At 37.5% G+C, this 14,399-nt stretch overlaps 3 protein-coding genes across 3 annotated transcripts; 2 read left to right on the forward strand and 1 right to left on the reverse strand.

Moving 5' to 3' along the window:
- Positions 1 to 149: 149 nt before the first annotated feature.
- HCF107 (high chlorophyll fluorescent 107) lies at positions 150 to 3,968 on the forward strand. The gene is made up of 8 exons (XM_086234130.1): positions 150 to 745; positions 876 to 1,019; positions 1,341 to 1,646; positions 1,762 to 1,821; positions 2,007 to 2,252; positions 2,671 to 2,781; positions 2,951 to 3,127; positions 3,218 to 3,968. Exons 1-8 carry the CDS (start codon positions 206 to 208, stop codon positions 3,557 to 3,559), a joined length of 1,926 nt encoding a protein of 641 aa, XP_086090256.1. The 5' UTR covers positions 150 to 205; the 3' UTR covers positions 3,560 to 3,968.
- Positions 3,969 to 8,577: 4,609 nt separating this feature from the next.
- LOC147294436 (protein TAPETUM DETERMINANT 1-like) lies at positions 8,578 to 9,340 on the forward strand. The gene is made up of 3 exons (XM_086231192.1): positions 8,578 to 8,656; positions 8,808 to 8,912; positions 9,036 to 9,340. The coding sequence occupies exons 1-3, from the start codon at positions 8,578 to 8,580 to the stop codon at positions 9,338 to 9,340; spliced, it is 489 nt and encodes a 162-aa protein (XP_086087318.1).
- Positions 9,341 to 11,761: 2,421 nt separating this feature from the next.
- On the reverse strand, positions 11,762 to 14,362 carry LOC147294437 (receptor-like protein kinase ANXUR1). The gene has a single exon (XM_086230459.1). The coding sequence runs from the start codon at positions 14,360 to 14,362 to the stop codon at positions 11,762 to 11,764; it is 2,601 nt and encodes an 866-aa protein (XP_086086585.1).
- Positions 14,363 to 14,399: the final 37 nt, after the last annotated feature.

Raw genomic sequence — 14,399 nt, forward strand, 5'->3', positions numbered from 1 at the left:
GTGATAGTTTTTTGGTTAAAAATAAATCAAATAGAGGAGGACTTAGTACGGTCTAAAAGCGTACACGTCCGAAGGCTTCTTTGCAAATCATAGAAAGGAAGGGTAGAATGGTAATTATACAAGCAGGGTTCTTCCTCTACCCGCCTCACATTTGTTTCAACGTAGGATGAGACAATACAGTTTAATCCGTTAAGACAGAAAAGAAATGCACCTTCTCTCTTCTCCTTCCTCAAACCCCAACTTCACTCTCTTCTCCACCTCCCAAAACCCTAACACCCTCTCCAAATTCACCTTCAAAATCCCCACTTTACCCCTCCACTCTCCTCCTTGTTCTCTCTCATCTCCTCCGCGTTGCTCTTCAAGGGACTCCGCCGCACCAGTCCTCGACCAGACACCGCTCCCCACTTCCGACTCCTCAAACGCCACCGTTTTAGACCAACAGAGCCGAACCAATGCCGTGCCGAAGACAGACTCTTCGAAACGACTGCTCGTGGTTCGCAGGCCGGCGAAGGAAGTCTCCGACGACGACGGCGGCGAGAGTGACGAGCCGTCACCAACACCATCGGTCATCGATGTGCGGCTTGCCGAGTTCGCAAAGAAGATGCCGATATTTGAGCCGGACGAGGGGGTCGAATTGGGTTTGAAAGAGAAGCCGTTAACGGTGAACTTGGACTTGGCATTGTACAGAGCTAAGATCTTAACCAGAAACTATCGGTTTGCTGAAGCAGAGCAAATACTTGAAAAGGTATATAGCATATACAACTATCGGATATGTTTGTGTTTATGCATCTACTTTTCTAGTTTAATTGGAAATATTTTGTTTGATTTTTTTTTTGGGAGTGGCTGAGAGTAGGTTTGTTGTGATTTTGCAAAAGTGTATATATTTTTGGCCGGAAGATGGAAGAGCTTATGTGGCATTGGGGAAGGCCTTAAGCAAACAATCAAAGACCGCGGAAGCTCGGGCTGTGTATGAGAAAGGTTGCCAAGCTACTCAAGGAGAAAATCCATATATTTGGCAGGTTGGGTTTTCTTTGTTTTTGAAATTTGAACTGGTTACAAGAATTTAGGCTATTGATGCTGCATGTTAGTTTGGGGATTTTGCTAATATGAGTACTATGTATTTTTGGATTTGGTGTTGGAAAATGGGAATATCGTCTTCCTTTCACTACAAAAGAGGGAGTTAATAATGCCCAATTTGGTGAATCATTTAGTTGTCTTTGATTCTTTGTTAACTATGAACAAGTCAGGCATTCAAAAGAAAGTACCTTGTTGGAAATTCATATGTGGGAATAGATTAAGATTGATTGAATGATTTCATTAATTGAGGTGGTTGTTTACAGTGCTGGGCTGTTTTGGAAAATAAGATGGGGAATACAAGGAGAGCAAGGGAATTATTTGATGCTGCCACGGTTGCTGATAAGAGACACATTGCTGCCTGGCATGGATGGGGAGTTCTAGAGCTAAAACAAGGAAATATCAGCAAGGCAAGGCATCTGCTTGCTAAAGGTCTTAAATTTTGTGGTGGGAACGAGTACGTATACCAGACACTTGCATTGCTGGAGGCTAAAGCAAATCGATATGAAGAGGCTCGGTTTCTATTCAAGCGGGCCACTAAGTGCAATCCCAAAAGCTGTGCCAGTTGGCTTGTAAGTCATCATTTTATCCAATGCAGGGCTTCCCTGGTATTGAGTGACTTTCCATGTCTTTTGTAGTCTGTTGAAATGTTTCTCTTCTTGTATTTATCAAATTCTTACGATGCAGGCATGGGCTCAATTGGAGATGCAACAGGAAAATAACCGTGTTGCTAGGCAACTCTTTGAGGTGATTATTTATTATTACCTTGATCATGCTTGACTATCAGTTCCATTTACTTGTAGACTAGGACATTGCAGCAGTCTTTTCTTAGCATGCTTCAGATACTAAATTGGATTATGTTTAGTTTTGTTTCGCTTTACTTTCTGTATGCTAATCATTGTGATTCTTATGTTTTCTTCCTCCATATCTAGAAAGCAATACAGGCAAGCCCCAAGAATAGGTTTGCATGGCATGTTTGGGGAATTTTTGAAGCTAATATGGGAAATGTTGACAAGGGAAGAAAGCTTTTAAAGATTGGTCACGCACTCAATCCAAGGGATCCAGTTCTCCTTCAGTCTCTTGCTTTATTGGAATATAAGCACTCAACTGCAAATCTTGCTCGACAGTTGTTCAGGAGAGCATCTGAGTTGGATCCAAGGCATCAACCAGTGTGGACGGTAAGAATCTCTCATCGGTACAGAGATAAACCTGATACCACTTATCTGTTTGAGATGGCCACCTTATAGAATATGTGTGTGAATGGTGCAACGGAATCTGTGACTTGTATACTGCTAATTGGTTGAAGTGAAATATGAATGAATGCTCTTGGATAGGACTAGAAGCAGAATTGGAATCAGTCAGACTTAGTGATGGTAGTGTAAATGTTAAAATTCACTGGGCGTTCAGTCAGACATATAGACTATTACATTTCGTTGTTGCATATCCTTGACATTCTTTTATCTAAATGTTTTCATACTCTGAAAATAACCTCATAGAAATATGTCTGGAAATTACAGGGCTTGTTTGTGTATTCATGCATCATTGTGAATTCAACATGAAACTAATTCACTGATTGCAAAATATTGGGGTGTTTAGGCTTGGGGATGGATGGAATGGAAAGAAGGAAACATAGAGACAGCAAGGAAATTATACCAAAAAGCATTGTCTATCGACTCAACTAGTGAAACTGCTGCTCGTTGCCTACAGGTAATGGCCGTAGTTAGGTATCCGGTATCTTATATTTTGTATAATCAGTTATGTGAATGTGGAACTTCCCATCTTCTCTATCAAGTTTCTAAGCAAAAAGATTAACATAGGTCAATGCCATAGCAACATGAACCACATGCATGCTAATGACAATCTGTTTCTGCTGCAGGCTTGGGGCGTTCTAGAACAGAGAAATGGCAACCTATCAGCAGCCCGGAGATTATTTAGGTCCTCTCTAAATATAAATTCTCAAAGTTATGTCACATGGATGACATGGGCATCATTAGAGGAAAATCAAGGAAACTCTGTCCGCGCAGAGGAAATTCGTGACCTCTATTTCCAGCAAGTTAGTAATTAGCATATATAATTACAGCATCTTATATGTGAGAAATTAAGTTCAACTTCTAACACCACTCTTTTTGATTTCTTGCAACAGCGCACTGAAGTTGTGGATGATGCTTCATGGGTTATGGGATTGTTAGACATCCTAGACCCAGCACTTGACAGGATAAAGAAAGTCTTGAAGTTGGACCGGGACTCACAACAAGAACAACAGGACTCTGTGAGAACAATTATAGGCGCAAATGAAAATAAGACTGATGGGGAGTCCATTGGTCCTTCCTCTAATGGCAATGGCATGGAAAGTGAGAATGGTTTTGATGTGGATGCTTTTGTTAAGAGAAAATTGTCTCTAGACCCATCTAAGCTAGAAGTTCAGATGGAAACCTCCCGGCCTTCTCCTTTACTAAAGATGAGAAGCAGAGCCAAAGTTTTATAGTGAATTGCTAATGGAGAACCTGTTACAAATGATATATGGAGCCTCCGAGGGCTAGCTCCAGTGCAGATATAACCTTACAGCATTTGAATCGTATATACTATATAGGATTCATCCCATATATATTACCCCAAACCCCACTTTACCCTGGTTGAAGTTTTGGGATAAAAGAGGCTTGCATGGGCTTTAATTGGGCTGTCCATAGCCTTTTGTAATTTACTGTATTGCCTCAGCAAGCAAAAACTATTTGGATTGGGCTTCAGCCTCCGGGTTGGGTTATATCTGGATTACTGTATTGCCTCTACAAAGATAATGAATGAAACTTAATAACATTTTAAAAATGGTCCCATGAATTTGGTTATGTTGGTTAACTAATTATAATTTATACCAACCAACTTCTAGTTTAGTAGTATTTTCCTCTATAATGTTGTAAGAGTTTCCAAGCTTGATTCCGATAAAATTATTATGGGAATTCCAGAGATACCCTAGTGGCCTGACATACATGATTGACCTGCATGCACTGTCTGTCTGGTGGCGAAGGTTGATAAAAATGTTTGAAGGAGATGTCATGGATGAGGTCCATTCAGTAGTATCCACGGCCCTCTCACTCACTCACTGAGTCACTGGGACAGTCACACTCATACATTAAACTGTGGACTGTAGACTACTCACAATTAATATTTATTCGATCATATTCATATTCATATATATGCCAATTGAATTCTTAGTTCAGTCTTGAGTCTTCCCCTGAGATTCTGGGAACATGCACGTGCAGTAGACTACGTACTACTCCATCATTAAATTTAATACACACGTGCGTGTAGTTGTAAAGGGAACGCAACCCAATTTTGTTGTCCAAATTATCTAAACAAACAAGAGGCCGGTGGCCACTATAGGAGGCCGTCCACTCAATAATTCCATCCAAGCCCTCCATCTGTTATTCAGTTTCTAGACTTCTAATTAAAGTCGTTTTCTGATTCTTCTTTTTTTTTTTTTTCTTTTTCTTGAGGTATGGGAAGTCAGAAATTCAAATAAGCCAACCATATTTATTTTTTATATATGCCAATATATAGCGATTACATTGACTGTATTTATGTTTTTTTATGAAAGACTGTTTTATGTAATTGATATAAATTAATTTTATCATAAACCAAGAGTATATATGTTGATATAAGCATGTGATAAATCCATACACTCATACATGCATGAATATATATATATAGATACTTGAACGACGCCTACATACAAACATTTGTTTTTGAAGTGCATGTAGATACAATAACTAAACTAAATATATGAAGATCATAATTAAATCTTTGAAGTTAGATTAAGTGATGAGAAATGATAAGGAAATAATCGATGAGTTAGGATTAGAATAGATATAGGGTTTGATTTTCTTCACTGTAAAAAAATGTTGATAAAATATGAAGGATATTAATTATCAATATTAACACGTACTATATATATATATATGGGACAATAACTAACCGATTAACTTCATCACCAACTCAAATGGAAGCACCGACCCATTAATTCATGGATTTGGTACCTTTTACCATTTCTAGCAATTACACCTATATCTACTCACACACTCACCTGCACTGTTAATGTGATTATTATTAATTACTGAAGATTGGACGGGATGCGACTGATCATGATGAATTTTGGTTCATGTTATTTATTTGATGTGATAAGAATTAATGCATATCTGCTCTTAGGGTTTAGCTATGATGGCTGTGCATGACCTAGTTAATTAAGTAGTTTATATTTTGTAGAAATCAGGGTATAGATTGATCTCTAGTATGCTTAGATGCCCTAATTAGAGCTATCTACTATTGAAGATCGAAAAGGAAATATTAATGTGAAATAAAGATGCACACATGCATGCAATGTTTAAGTCCATCACGTGCTCCGTAATTAAGCAGCTGAGAGTAAGGTGGGTGACGCTCTTAGCAGTACGTAGGTTACTATATATATTATTACACATGCAATAATAATTACAAAGATGAAGATATATGCATCCATATATAAGCCAAATAGAATAAGAAACCTAATGCCCCAGAATCATACATCAACTGTTTTCTTCACAAAAGGAAACAAATTAAAGAAGGTAGCTAGGTAGCTAGTGAAGGCAATAGGCATGTTCAGTACGTGTCTGGAACTGTTGCATTTTAGAGGAAACTTTCAGGAAAACACATGCACATATATATATATATATATATGTTCTATATATTGTACTCTAATTTGGGGAAGACGCGTTTTTGGTTCCTTGGCAGAATTTGAACATGACCTGTAACTACCTTACTCTTTTTAGTCTAGGGAAAATTAATTATTTCGACCGTAGAAAAAAAAAAAAAAGATAATAAAAAATAATCAACTATTCAAATGTAAATCTTCAAGGGTTTTAGTTGCAAAGGAAGAGACAAATTAATTGGCTTCTTTGACAATTACTTAGTTAACACTGTTCCTTACTTCCTTGGACAAATGAAGTTTCGGTCTGTAGCATCTTCTTGGTCTTTGTGAATCTTCTTCAGGAGTCTCTACGTTTTATTCCAGTTTGGCCCTTCTCACTTACGTGTGCAACTTTACTTTCTACGTACTTGTATACACTATATATGCATTGGTCAGATTGCATTAATATTTCATGAAAATGAGACCTTATGTATTATTGTTTCATACAAATTAATGATCTCATCTGTGTTAGAAAAAGATAGCTAGTACGTGTAAATAAGCTAGTAAATCCCCACGCTTGTAGATGAATATATGAGAGTCAATTGTTGATGGTCGGTGGACATGTGGACTCTAATAGTTAATCACACGCTAAGTTTCTCATATAGATTTAAAATTTGATTGGTCAATATATGAATAACTTTTAAAAGAGACCAGCAGGTTACATATGCATAGATCGATGATAAGGTTGACATTATTCATACCCTATATATATTTGTACATCATATATGGGTCATGCATGTATGGGGTTGATGGGTGATTAATTGCTTAGAGCTAGCCCTGGAAGGCATTTCTTTTTTTGAATTTGGACTTGGGGGACTTGGGTCTAGACTCTAGACAGTAGACACAATATTGACTCATATAAGCCAGACTATAAGCGAAAATAGAAAGTTTCTCATGCTTTTTAAAGGATAGCTAAAAGGCTAATTCCTATTAGGTAGGTCTTCTGAGTTCTGACCATTAATTAATTAGGGTACCCTTTTGTACCTTTGTAATTACAAGTCACGAACTTTTGTCTTTTCTCTAGATACTGGTCAAGTCTGTCTAAGGTCTTGTGAAGACAGAAATGCAGAATGCTCAAAGAGACAAAGAGAGAGACAGAGAAGAGAAATAATAAGAATAATTTGGAATAATAAAATAAAGATGGAAGATGAAAGAAGAAAGATCTGAAGATTCATGAGCGTGTGGAATGGAAAGAGAAATCTGCTTTTTGACCAACAAATGGTTCCATTGGATGGGGACATTAACAGGGCATGAGCTGCAGAAACAGGCATCGTGAATAACTCTGCTATGATATGATGTAACAGACATCCCCCAAAACTCCTATACATATATATTTTATTTATTTATTATATTTTCAATTGCTAGGTTTTTGCTTTATGGAGACAAAAAAGGAACCCAATCTTGATGAAAATTTTCATAGCCAATGCCCTAATCTCAGACCAAAAACAAAAGGTAAATCAATCCAATTAATGCCAAAACTAATTAATATTTATTGCCCTAGCTTGTCTTAAGTTGTGGAGTCAGGAATTAATTCATCATAATAGGGGCCAAATTAACCTCATGTTCACGAAACTGAAATTCTAATATTTCATCCACTTCATTGAATAAGAAAGAAAACTAAAATAAAAATCTATAAAATTTATACTACTCATTGGTCATTACTTACTTATTAATCTATAATCTCCAAATTTTAAACTCCAATAGTTTGGAACAGTTTTATTTAAGAAAAATAGAATAGAGTCAGATTTTTTGTCTCTAGAAAAATAATAGGATCAGAACCCCATTGCCTCCACGTACCCTAGCTACGCTATTTCTTGTCTTTAATATCTATAGGGAATTTTCGATGTATATTAGAAAAAGCTATTACATATGTGTACAACACTTCTTTCACAAACACCTCGATCTTATGCACACATTCCATAACCCCTAGTTAAAACTTATAAGAGAAGTGATCAGTACTATTGGTTGTTAAGTGAAAAAGCTAGGAATGGAAATATAATATAATAATATATTGTCTTATTTCTAGTCTTATATACATGTTGAAATGCTCTATCATACAACGAGGGGGCAATATATGGGTAAAAAGTGGAATTGAGTTCTGACATTGGTTTAAAATTAATTTTCCTTTGAAGTGGCTACGCTGTGCCAGCCATTTATATTTGGTGAAGAGTAACTAGACTAATTTGCTGTTTGTTTTTTATTTTTTTTCCACGAATTTTTATAATTTCTCTACTAAAAGACATTGATCTGACTCAAAACACAACTAAGTATTGTCATTTAAGCATGGCATATCTGATTCTTGATAGAGAGAGTTTTAATTCTTTTCTTTTTTCTAATTTTTCACTTTGTCAATTTTTTTATTTTTATGGGGTAGTTCTGAAATAATATAATAATTGGAAGGACCAAAAGGGTCATGGAAAATAGCTAGCTCTTGCCATTGTGCCATTAAATGGCTGCTTCCTAGCTCTCTTGCCTTTGCAAGAATAAAAGTGAGAAATAGCTTAAAATGAAGAAGACTGTTATAAACATAGAATGAAACTAGTTTGTGGTCCTCACTCTCCTCCCATTTAGCCTGCAGCCCTTATTGTACTTTCTCCCAACACATAGGGGTCACCAACCCTACAAATCTTCTTCATACAACCTTACTTAATTTGACCCTCCTATTCCATAGTTGTTGATTGGTTTCCATCAAGCAGTTTGAAAAAGCTAAGAAAGGCACATTATATGAGAAGCCAATACCTGAAAAACTCTGTTTTGCAGTTTCACATTGTAACTAAAAGACCATCATCATGAACTCTTGTCATGTGTGCTTCCTCTACTTGCTCATCATGTTCATGATTGTGTTCTGCAATCTTGGAATACATTCTGGTACTTATTCCAAACAAACCCATCTGCCCTGTACGTAGTTTCTTTGTACTTATTCCAAACACACACACACATATATGTATAGATATACAATCCTTGTATCAAGATGAAAGAGATCAGTGAATGTATATTACATGACTCTTATTTTCTGCAGGTTCTTCAGACAAGTTTTTGTATTCATTTCATGGAGACAACAACCAGTCAGTAACAATGGAATCAGAACATGCAAACTCAACCCACAGAAAGCTTTTGTCACAAGGTAATCATTTTTCATCCTTTGTACGTGGTCCATATATATATATATATATTTTTTTCTTAAATATATTAATAATATTAATTCTAAAGTAGTCTTCTTGATGATCGATCATATATTGATGATCAGGGAGTTGTGAAAACAGAGACATCAGCATCTCACAAAGCAAAGATTCCACATCTGGGATCCCACAGTACATAGTACAGATTGTGAACACCTGTGTTTCTGGGTCATGTGCTCCTTCAAAAATCCATGTCCACTGTGGATGGTTTGCCTCTGCAAGAATAGTCAACCCAACCATCTTCAAGAGGCTCTCATATGATGACTGCTTGGTCAATGGAGGAAACCCTTTGAAGACCAGTCAGATTATCCGATTCACTTACTCAAACTCCTTCATGTACCCCCTTGCATTTAAGTCCGCCAAGTTTTGCTAATTATAAAAGCCACCCCCTCCCCCCAATCACATTAACATTCATGATTATATGGATGAAACAGTTGCATGATCAATCAATGTTGTATGTGATCAGCTTTTTCAAAATAGACCCCAATTCCCAAAATCCAAATTTTTAATTAATAGCCCAGAAAAAGCTACCAATGTTGTATGTATGTATCAGCTTTTTCAAAGCCTAGCTATTAGCTATAGTAGTACTTGTAGGCCACTTGTTACACTGCTATGGCATATATTTGATATATTTCTTTAATTGTTGATATTAAACTTTCATCCCCAAAATATGTTATGATTTTCTTTTTGTTAGTAAAAAGTAAATGGTTTTATATATGGCTGCATGGCGCATGGATGGTCTGAAACTCCGTGCTTATTTTTTTCAGCCGGCCCGTGTGTTCCTCTGAGTGCATACTCTTATAGTCTTATCTATTAATGCATGTTGAGAGAGAGAGAGAGAGAGAGAGAGAGAGAGAGAGAGAGAGAGAGAGAGAGTAGTCTATCTATAATCTATCTATGTGACTATGTCTATACTTGGGGTTCAAGGTGTCGAGTCTTTTTGCAAAGTATGATTGGAGCAAACGAGAAAGATTGTCAGAAGTAGCTGGTTCGGGAGCAAGCAAAGGCTGCAATACGTTGCATCATGGTTTGAAGTTTGAACACAGCTAGCACACAGCTAACATGTACGATATAATATAAAAAAATAGAGAGGGCAAAAAAGTAATATACAAAGATATACCGCCCCTTCATATGTGAAATCTCACATATGCTTACTTGTGGGATCCAAGGCCACAAATTGTCTATTTTTATATATATTTAAAATTATTTTTATAAAAAATTAAGCAAATTAAAAATCATTAAGTTATCAAATTTTTATCAAATAAATAGATGAACAAAATATTTTCGATAAACACTTGAAATGATAATTATTTAATCAACGGTCAAATAGTTTTCAATTAACCTAATTTTTTGCAAACACAATCGTTCAATAGAGATAAAAAAAGGTAGACAGTTTCGATTATCAAAATATAATGTAGAGTGAGTTCCATGAGAGATTCCATAAACAAACCTAAATGTGGAATCTCACACTTGAAGCTCTCTGTAAAGATATATATATATATAACAAAAAAAAATGTATATATATAACAAAAATATTTTAGAACTAACTAGTTAGTAAAATAATACGGCGTTAATCACTTTTTTGCGTCAACTACACAACGTAATTTCATAATCTAACCGTACATCCATTTTTAGGTCCTCGTTCAAAATTTATTCTTGCAAATTTTCATTCAACTGAGAAACCCATGATATATCAAAGTAATACTTTTAATTATGAAGTGACCCAAGTTTTTTGTATTTGCATTACTCCATATATCCCAATGGTTTGACAAAATATTATTTAAGTCCAAGGTAATATAGTTAATATTGATGTTCCTTTTCAACTACATCAGAAAATTTATTACTGGTTCGGATTCTTTTTCATTTATGATGGTACTTAAACTTCAAGCAGAACCCTTATTGGGAAAATTTATTTGCATATAAATGGGGGCTTTGAATTTTGTAAAAAGAAAAAAGAGGCTTTTGAAAATGGTCTTGTTCATGCTAGCTGTGAAGGAAAAAGTGGGAACCAAAGTGTTACTTTTTAAGCATTAAGTAAATAGTATTTATGGTGTACTTCAGCATATTTGGTGTCTGAGAGTTTTAATGCTTCCTCTCTGCTTACTTTATGCTCTTGCTGGTTGCTTTACAAGCTAGTTTACATGCTTAGAGCTGTGTTGTCATTTTGTACATTATGGGTTGGTAAATTGGTATAGCCATATTTAAGGCCACATGGTCAATAGCCAGTATTTAAAATCCCTAACCCCTAAGGTCATTAGACTCATTACATTAATTCTAGGCCTTCAATTTAATCTCAGCTATAGCTGCAAACAACATTATCTGATTATGAAGATTAGAACATTTTCTTCCCACATTTTTTTTCTCCTTCAAATACATAAACCAAACAAGATTCTAGCAAAGGCTTCAACCTAATAACAAAAGTGCTTGACACCAAGATTATTAAATTCAGTTGCTTATGGAATTTGTCATTGGGATTGAACTAGGAACTCAAAGGGAGAGTGGATGTTTGATCCCCTCTTAATGCATAATGGCGCCTGTAACTTTTGTTCTTAGTATAATACAATCATTATTTTTTTCAGCAAAATATAATGAATATAATGATACATTATATTCACAAATCATGTGTACATCAAACCAAAATTTTCTGTAATATAGTATCAATTGTCTGTCTTCTTGTATCTACCAAGGTCAAAAAGAAGTTTAAAGAGGCATAACACAACCTACAAAACAAAATTCCTAGCCGAAGAGAACATAGAGAAAGAGTTAACTTGAGGCATAAGTCACACGACTGTTCTCATCTTCCTCTTGTATTCACAAACTGTGAAAAAACTGCATTTGTGTCTGACTCGGGATCAAAATCAGCCTCACTTGCAGCACTCTCTTCATCAATGGTCAACATGACATTATGCATAGCATAGGACTCATTTGCTTTGTCTTCAGCAACAAATGTTTCTCCATCAGGATTTTCATGCAACTGAAGTGCAAACTCAAGGTTCCAAAGCACATCACCCATTGAAGGACGTTCAATTCCATGATCAGATAAACACTTCTCAGCTGTCTCTGCAAACTTTTTTAGACACTCAGGATTGATAGTATTCCCTGCAGCCTTAAGATGTGGGTCAATAATTTCATGAAGAGTTCCCTTCCTTCTACAGTGTGTGGCCCAATCTGCAAGACTAACTTGTTCCTTAGGCAAGCTAGCATTAAGCACTGGCCTTGCACACAAGACTTCAAAGAGGACTACCCCAAAAGAGTAAACATCAGATTTCTCTGTCAATTGTTGCCTGCGGAAATACTCAGGGTCCAAGTACCCAAAGCTACCCTTCACCATTGTACTAACATGGGTTTGGTTATTAAGATTAGGACCTGTTTTTGATAGCCCGAAATCGGACACTTTAGCTACCCAATTCTCATCCAATAGGATGTTTGTGGTTTTCACATCTCTGTGGATGATGGTGTACCTGGCACCAGTGTGAAGATAGTGCAATCCCCTTGCAGCTCCAATGCAAATTTCCAACCTCTGCTTCCATGATAAGGGGGGCTTGTTGCTCTTGTAAAGGTGCTCTCTTAGAGTCCCATTAGCCATGTAATCATAAACCAGAACCATCTCCCCATCTTCTTCACAAAAACCAATCAAAGAGACTAAATGCTTGTGCCTAAGCTTTGAAAGCATCTCAATTTCAGTTTGGAACTCATTCACTCCTTGTTCCGAAGATGGATTCGATCTTTTTATAGCCACATTGGTCCCTCCATCAATAATGCCTTTGTAAACCTTCCCAAACCCTCCAACCCCAATAACTTTGGATTCATCAAAGTTCTTGGTACCCTGCTTGATCTCAGCCAATGAAAAATGCCTACATAGACCTGCAGCAAGACTCGAAACCCGGCTACTTCCAGCAGTACTCTTACCAGTCACAGTGGATATGTGAGAGCTACCATATAGCGGCAACCAAGCACCAACCCTGCCCTCAGCTCCATTCAATTTTCTCTTCTTCCTTTGGTACACAACACAAGACACAGCTGCAACAACAGCAACACCACCAGCAGCCCCACCAGCTATCTCACCAATTACATGGCCCTTACCCTTATCCTTATCCGATGGACTAAAAGACGACCTCTCCGCTGCTGCCTCAGCATTGAGAAGCATCTCCGACGGGTTCGGGTTTGGGCCTGCCAAATTCCCACGTGTGTCATTAACCTTGAAAATCTCCAATCCATTAAGTATTGCATCATAGTATTCAGGCTTCATTGACACAGATGGGTGCAAGGCCACCCACAGTTCCACATCACCATCTCTATCATTAACATAAGTTGCATAGTCCTTATAAACCGGCACTCCTATGGACCCCGCCCATACAATCACATCTGCAACCGGCTGTGCTGTTTGGTTATTGAGAAAAATATCAAACACCCTCTGGTTCACCTTGGTTAGACGAAGCTCACAGAAGTGGAACCTGACAACATATGTAAAATTTGCATCAACCTGGAAAATCCAAGTGAGATTGTAGTTCTCATTGATTTTTGGATCAGGTCCCATTGATCTAGCCGTGCTGTACACATTGAGAGGTGCAATATAATTGGGCACATTTCTTGGATATTTTATGCTGACATTGTTACCAGCGTGAAAGGTGACCCCATAGGCTGCACCAAACAAGTATGGAGAATCATCGTACCATGTCCGAGAAAGCTCGGAGTCATTGGTACTTGGAATGTACTGTCCACCAACATTGAGCCTAAACATGGTCTGAACCGAGGAGCTCTGGACATCGATGGTTTGGTCCTCGAACCCGACTATGGTGGCAGGCTGAAAAATTTCGGGCATGGGAATGACCTCAATTCCATTGACAAAAGCATATGACTTGTCCCGTCGTGAGGAGGGTGTGAATGTGATGTTCAGATTGCCTGATTGGATGGGAGTGAGGGAGAACTCTCTTGCCACATAGGCCTGGGTGAGAGCTTGGGTTATAATGGAGGCACTGAAATTGCTGAGGAGGGTGAACCCATTTGCAACCACGTCGAAATACGAGTTGGAGGGGTCGAGGGAGTTATAAGAAGCTGGATAGAAATGGAGTCTGACCCAGAGACGCTTCGTTGGTGGAACAGAGAACTTGTATGAGGATGAGGACTTGAAAATCCTTGCAGACATGTATGGCACTTGGGATGGCAGAGAAGGGTCTTGGTATTGGGCTGTTGCCGTCTCTGAATTGGTGGGAGAGGTGAGGAATTGGGAATCGGACGCCCATTTACGACCCTCAGAATCGGTGCCTCCGCTTGAAGAGCCACAAGAAATTATATAAGAAACAGAGGAATCAGAGTCTCCGCTGAGAACGGGAATGGCGTTTGAGGAGAAAGATAGTAAAATCAGAGAAAATAAGATGTGGGTATTGCAGATCATAGCTGAAAAGAGAAACCCTTTTGAGAGAGGATTCAAA

This window comes from Dryas octopetala, chromosome 2 (assembly GCF_963921425.1).
Source record: "Dryas octopetala chromosome 2, drDryOcto1.1, whole genome shotgun sequence".
Taxonomy (NCBI): domain Eukaryota; kingdom Viridiplantae; phylum Streptophyta; class Magnoliopsida; order Rosales; family Rosaceae; genus Dryas; species Dryas octopetala.

Excerpts from the sequence above, each read along its gene's own strand:
- HCF107 (XM_086234130.1), top strand. The coding sequence starts at position 206 with ATGCACCTTCTCTCTTCTCCTTCCTCAAACCCCAACTTCACTCTCTTC. Across the intron at positions 746-875 it reads CAGAGCAAATACTTGAAAAG|TGTATATATTTTTGGCCGGA; the intron begins GTATATAGCATA and ends ATTTTGCAAAAG. Across the intron at positions 2,253-2,670 it reads GGCATCAACCAGTGTGGACG|GCTTGGGGATGGATGGAATG; the intron begins GTAAGAATCTCT and ends TGGGGTGTTTAG.
- LOC147294437 (XM_086230459.1), bottom strand. The coding sequence starts at position 14,362 with ATGATCTGCAATACCCACATCTTATTTTCTCTGATTTTACTATCTTTC.
- LOC147294436 (XM_086231192.1), top strand. The coding sequence starts at position 8,578 with ATGAACTCTTGTCATGTGTGCTTCCTCTACTTGCTCATCATGTTCATG. Across the intron at positions 8,657-8,807 it reads CAATCTTGGAATACATTCTG|GTTCTTCAGACAAGTTTTTG; the intron begins GTACTTATTCCA and ends TATTTTCTGCAG. Across the intron at positions 8,913-9,035 it reads CAGAAAGCTTTTGTCACAAG|GGAGTTGTGAAAACAGAGAC; the intron begins GTAATCATTTTT and ends ATTGATGATCAG.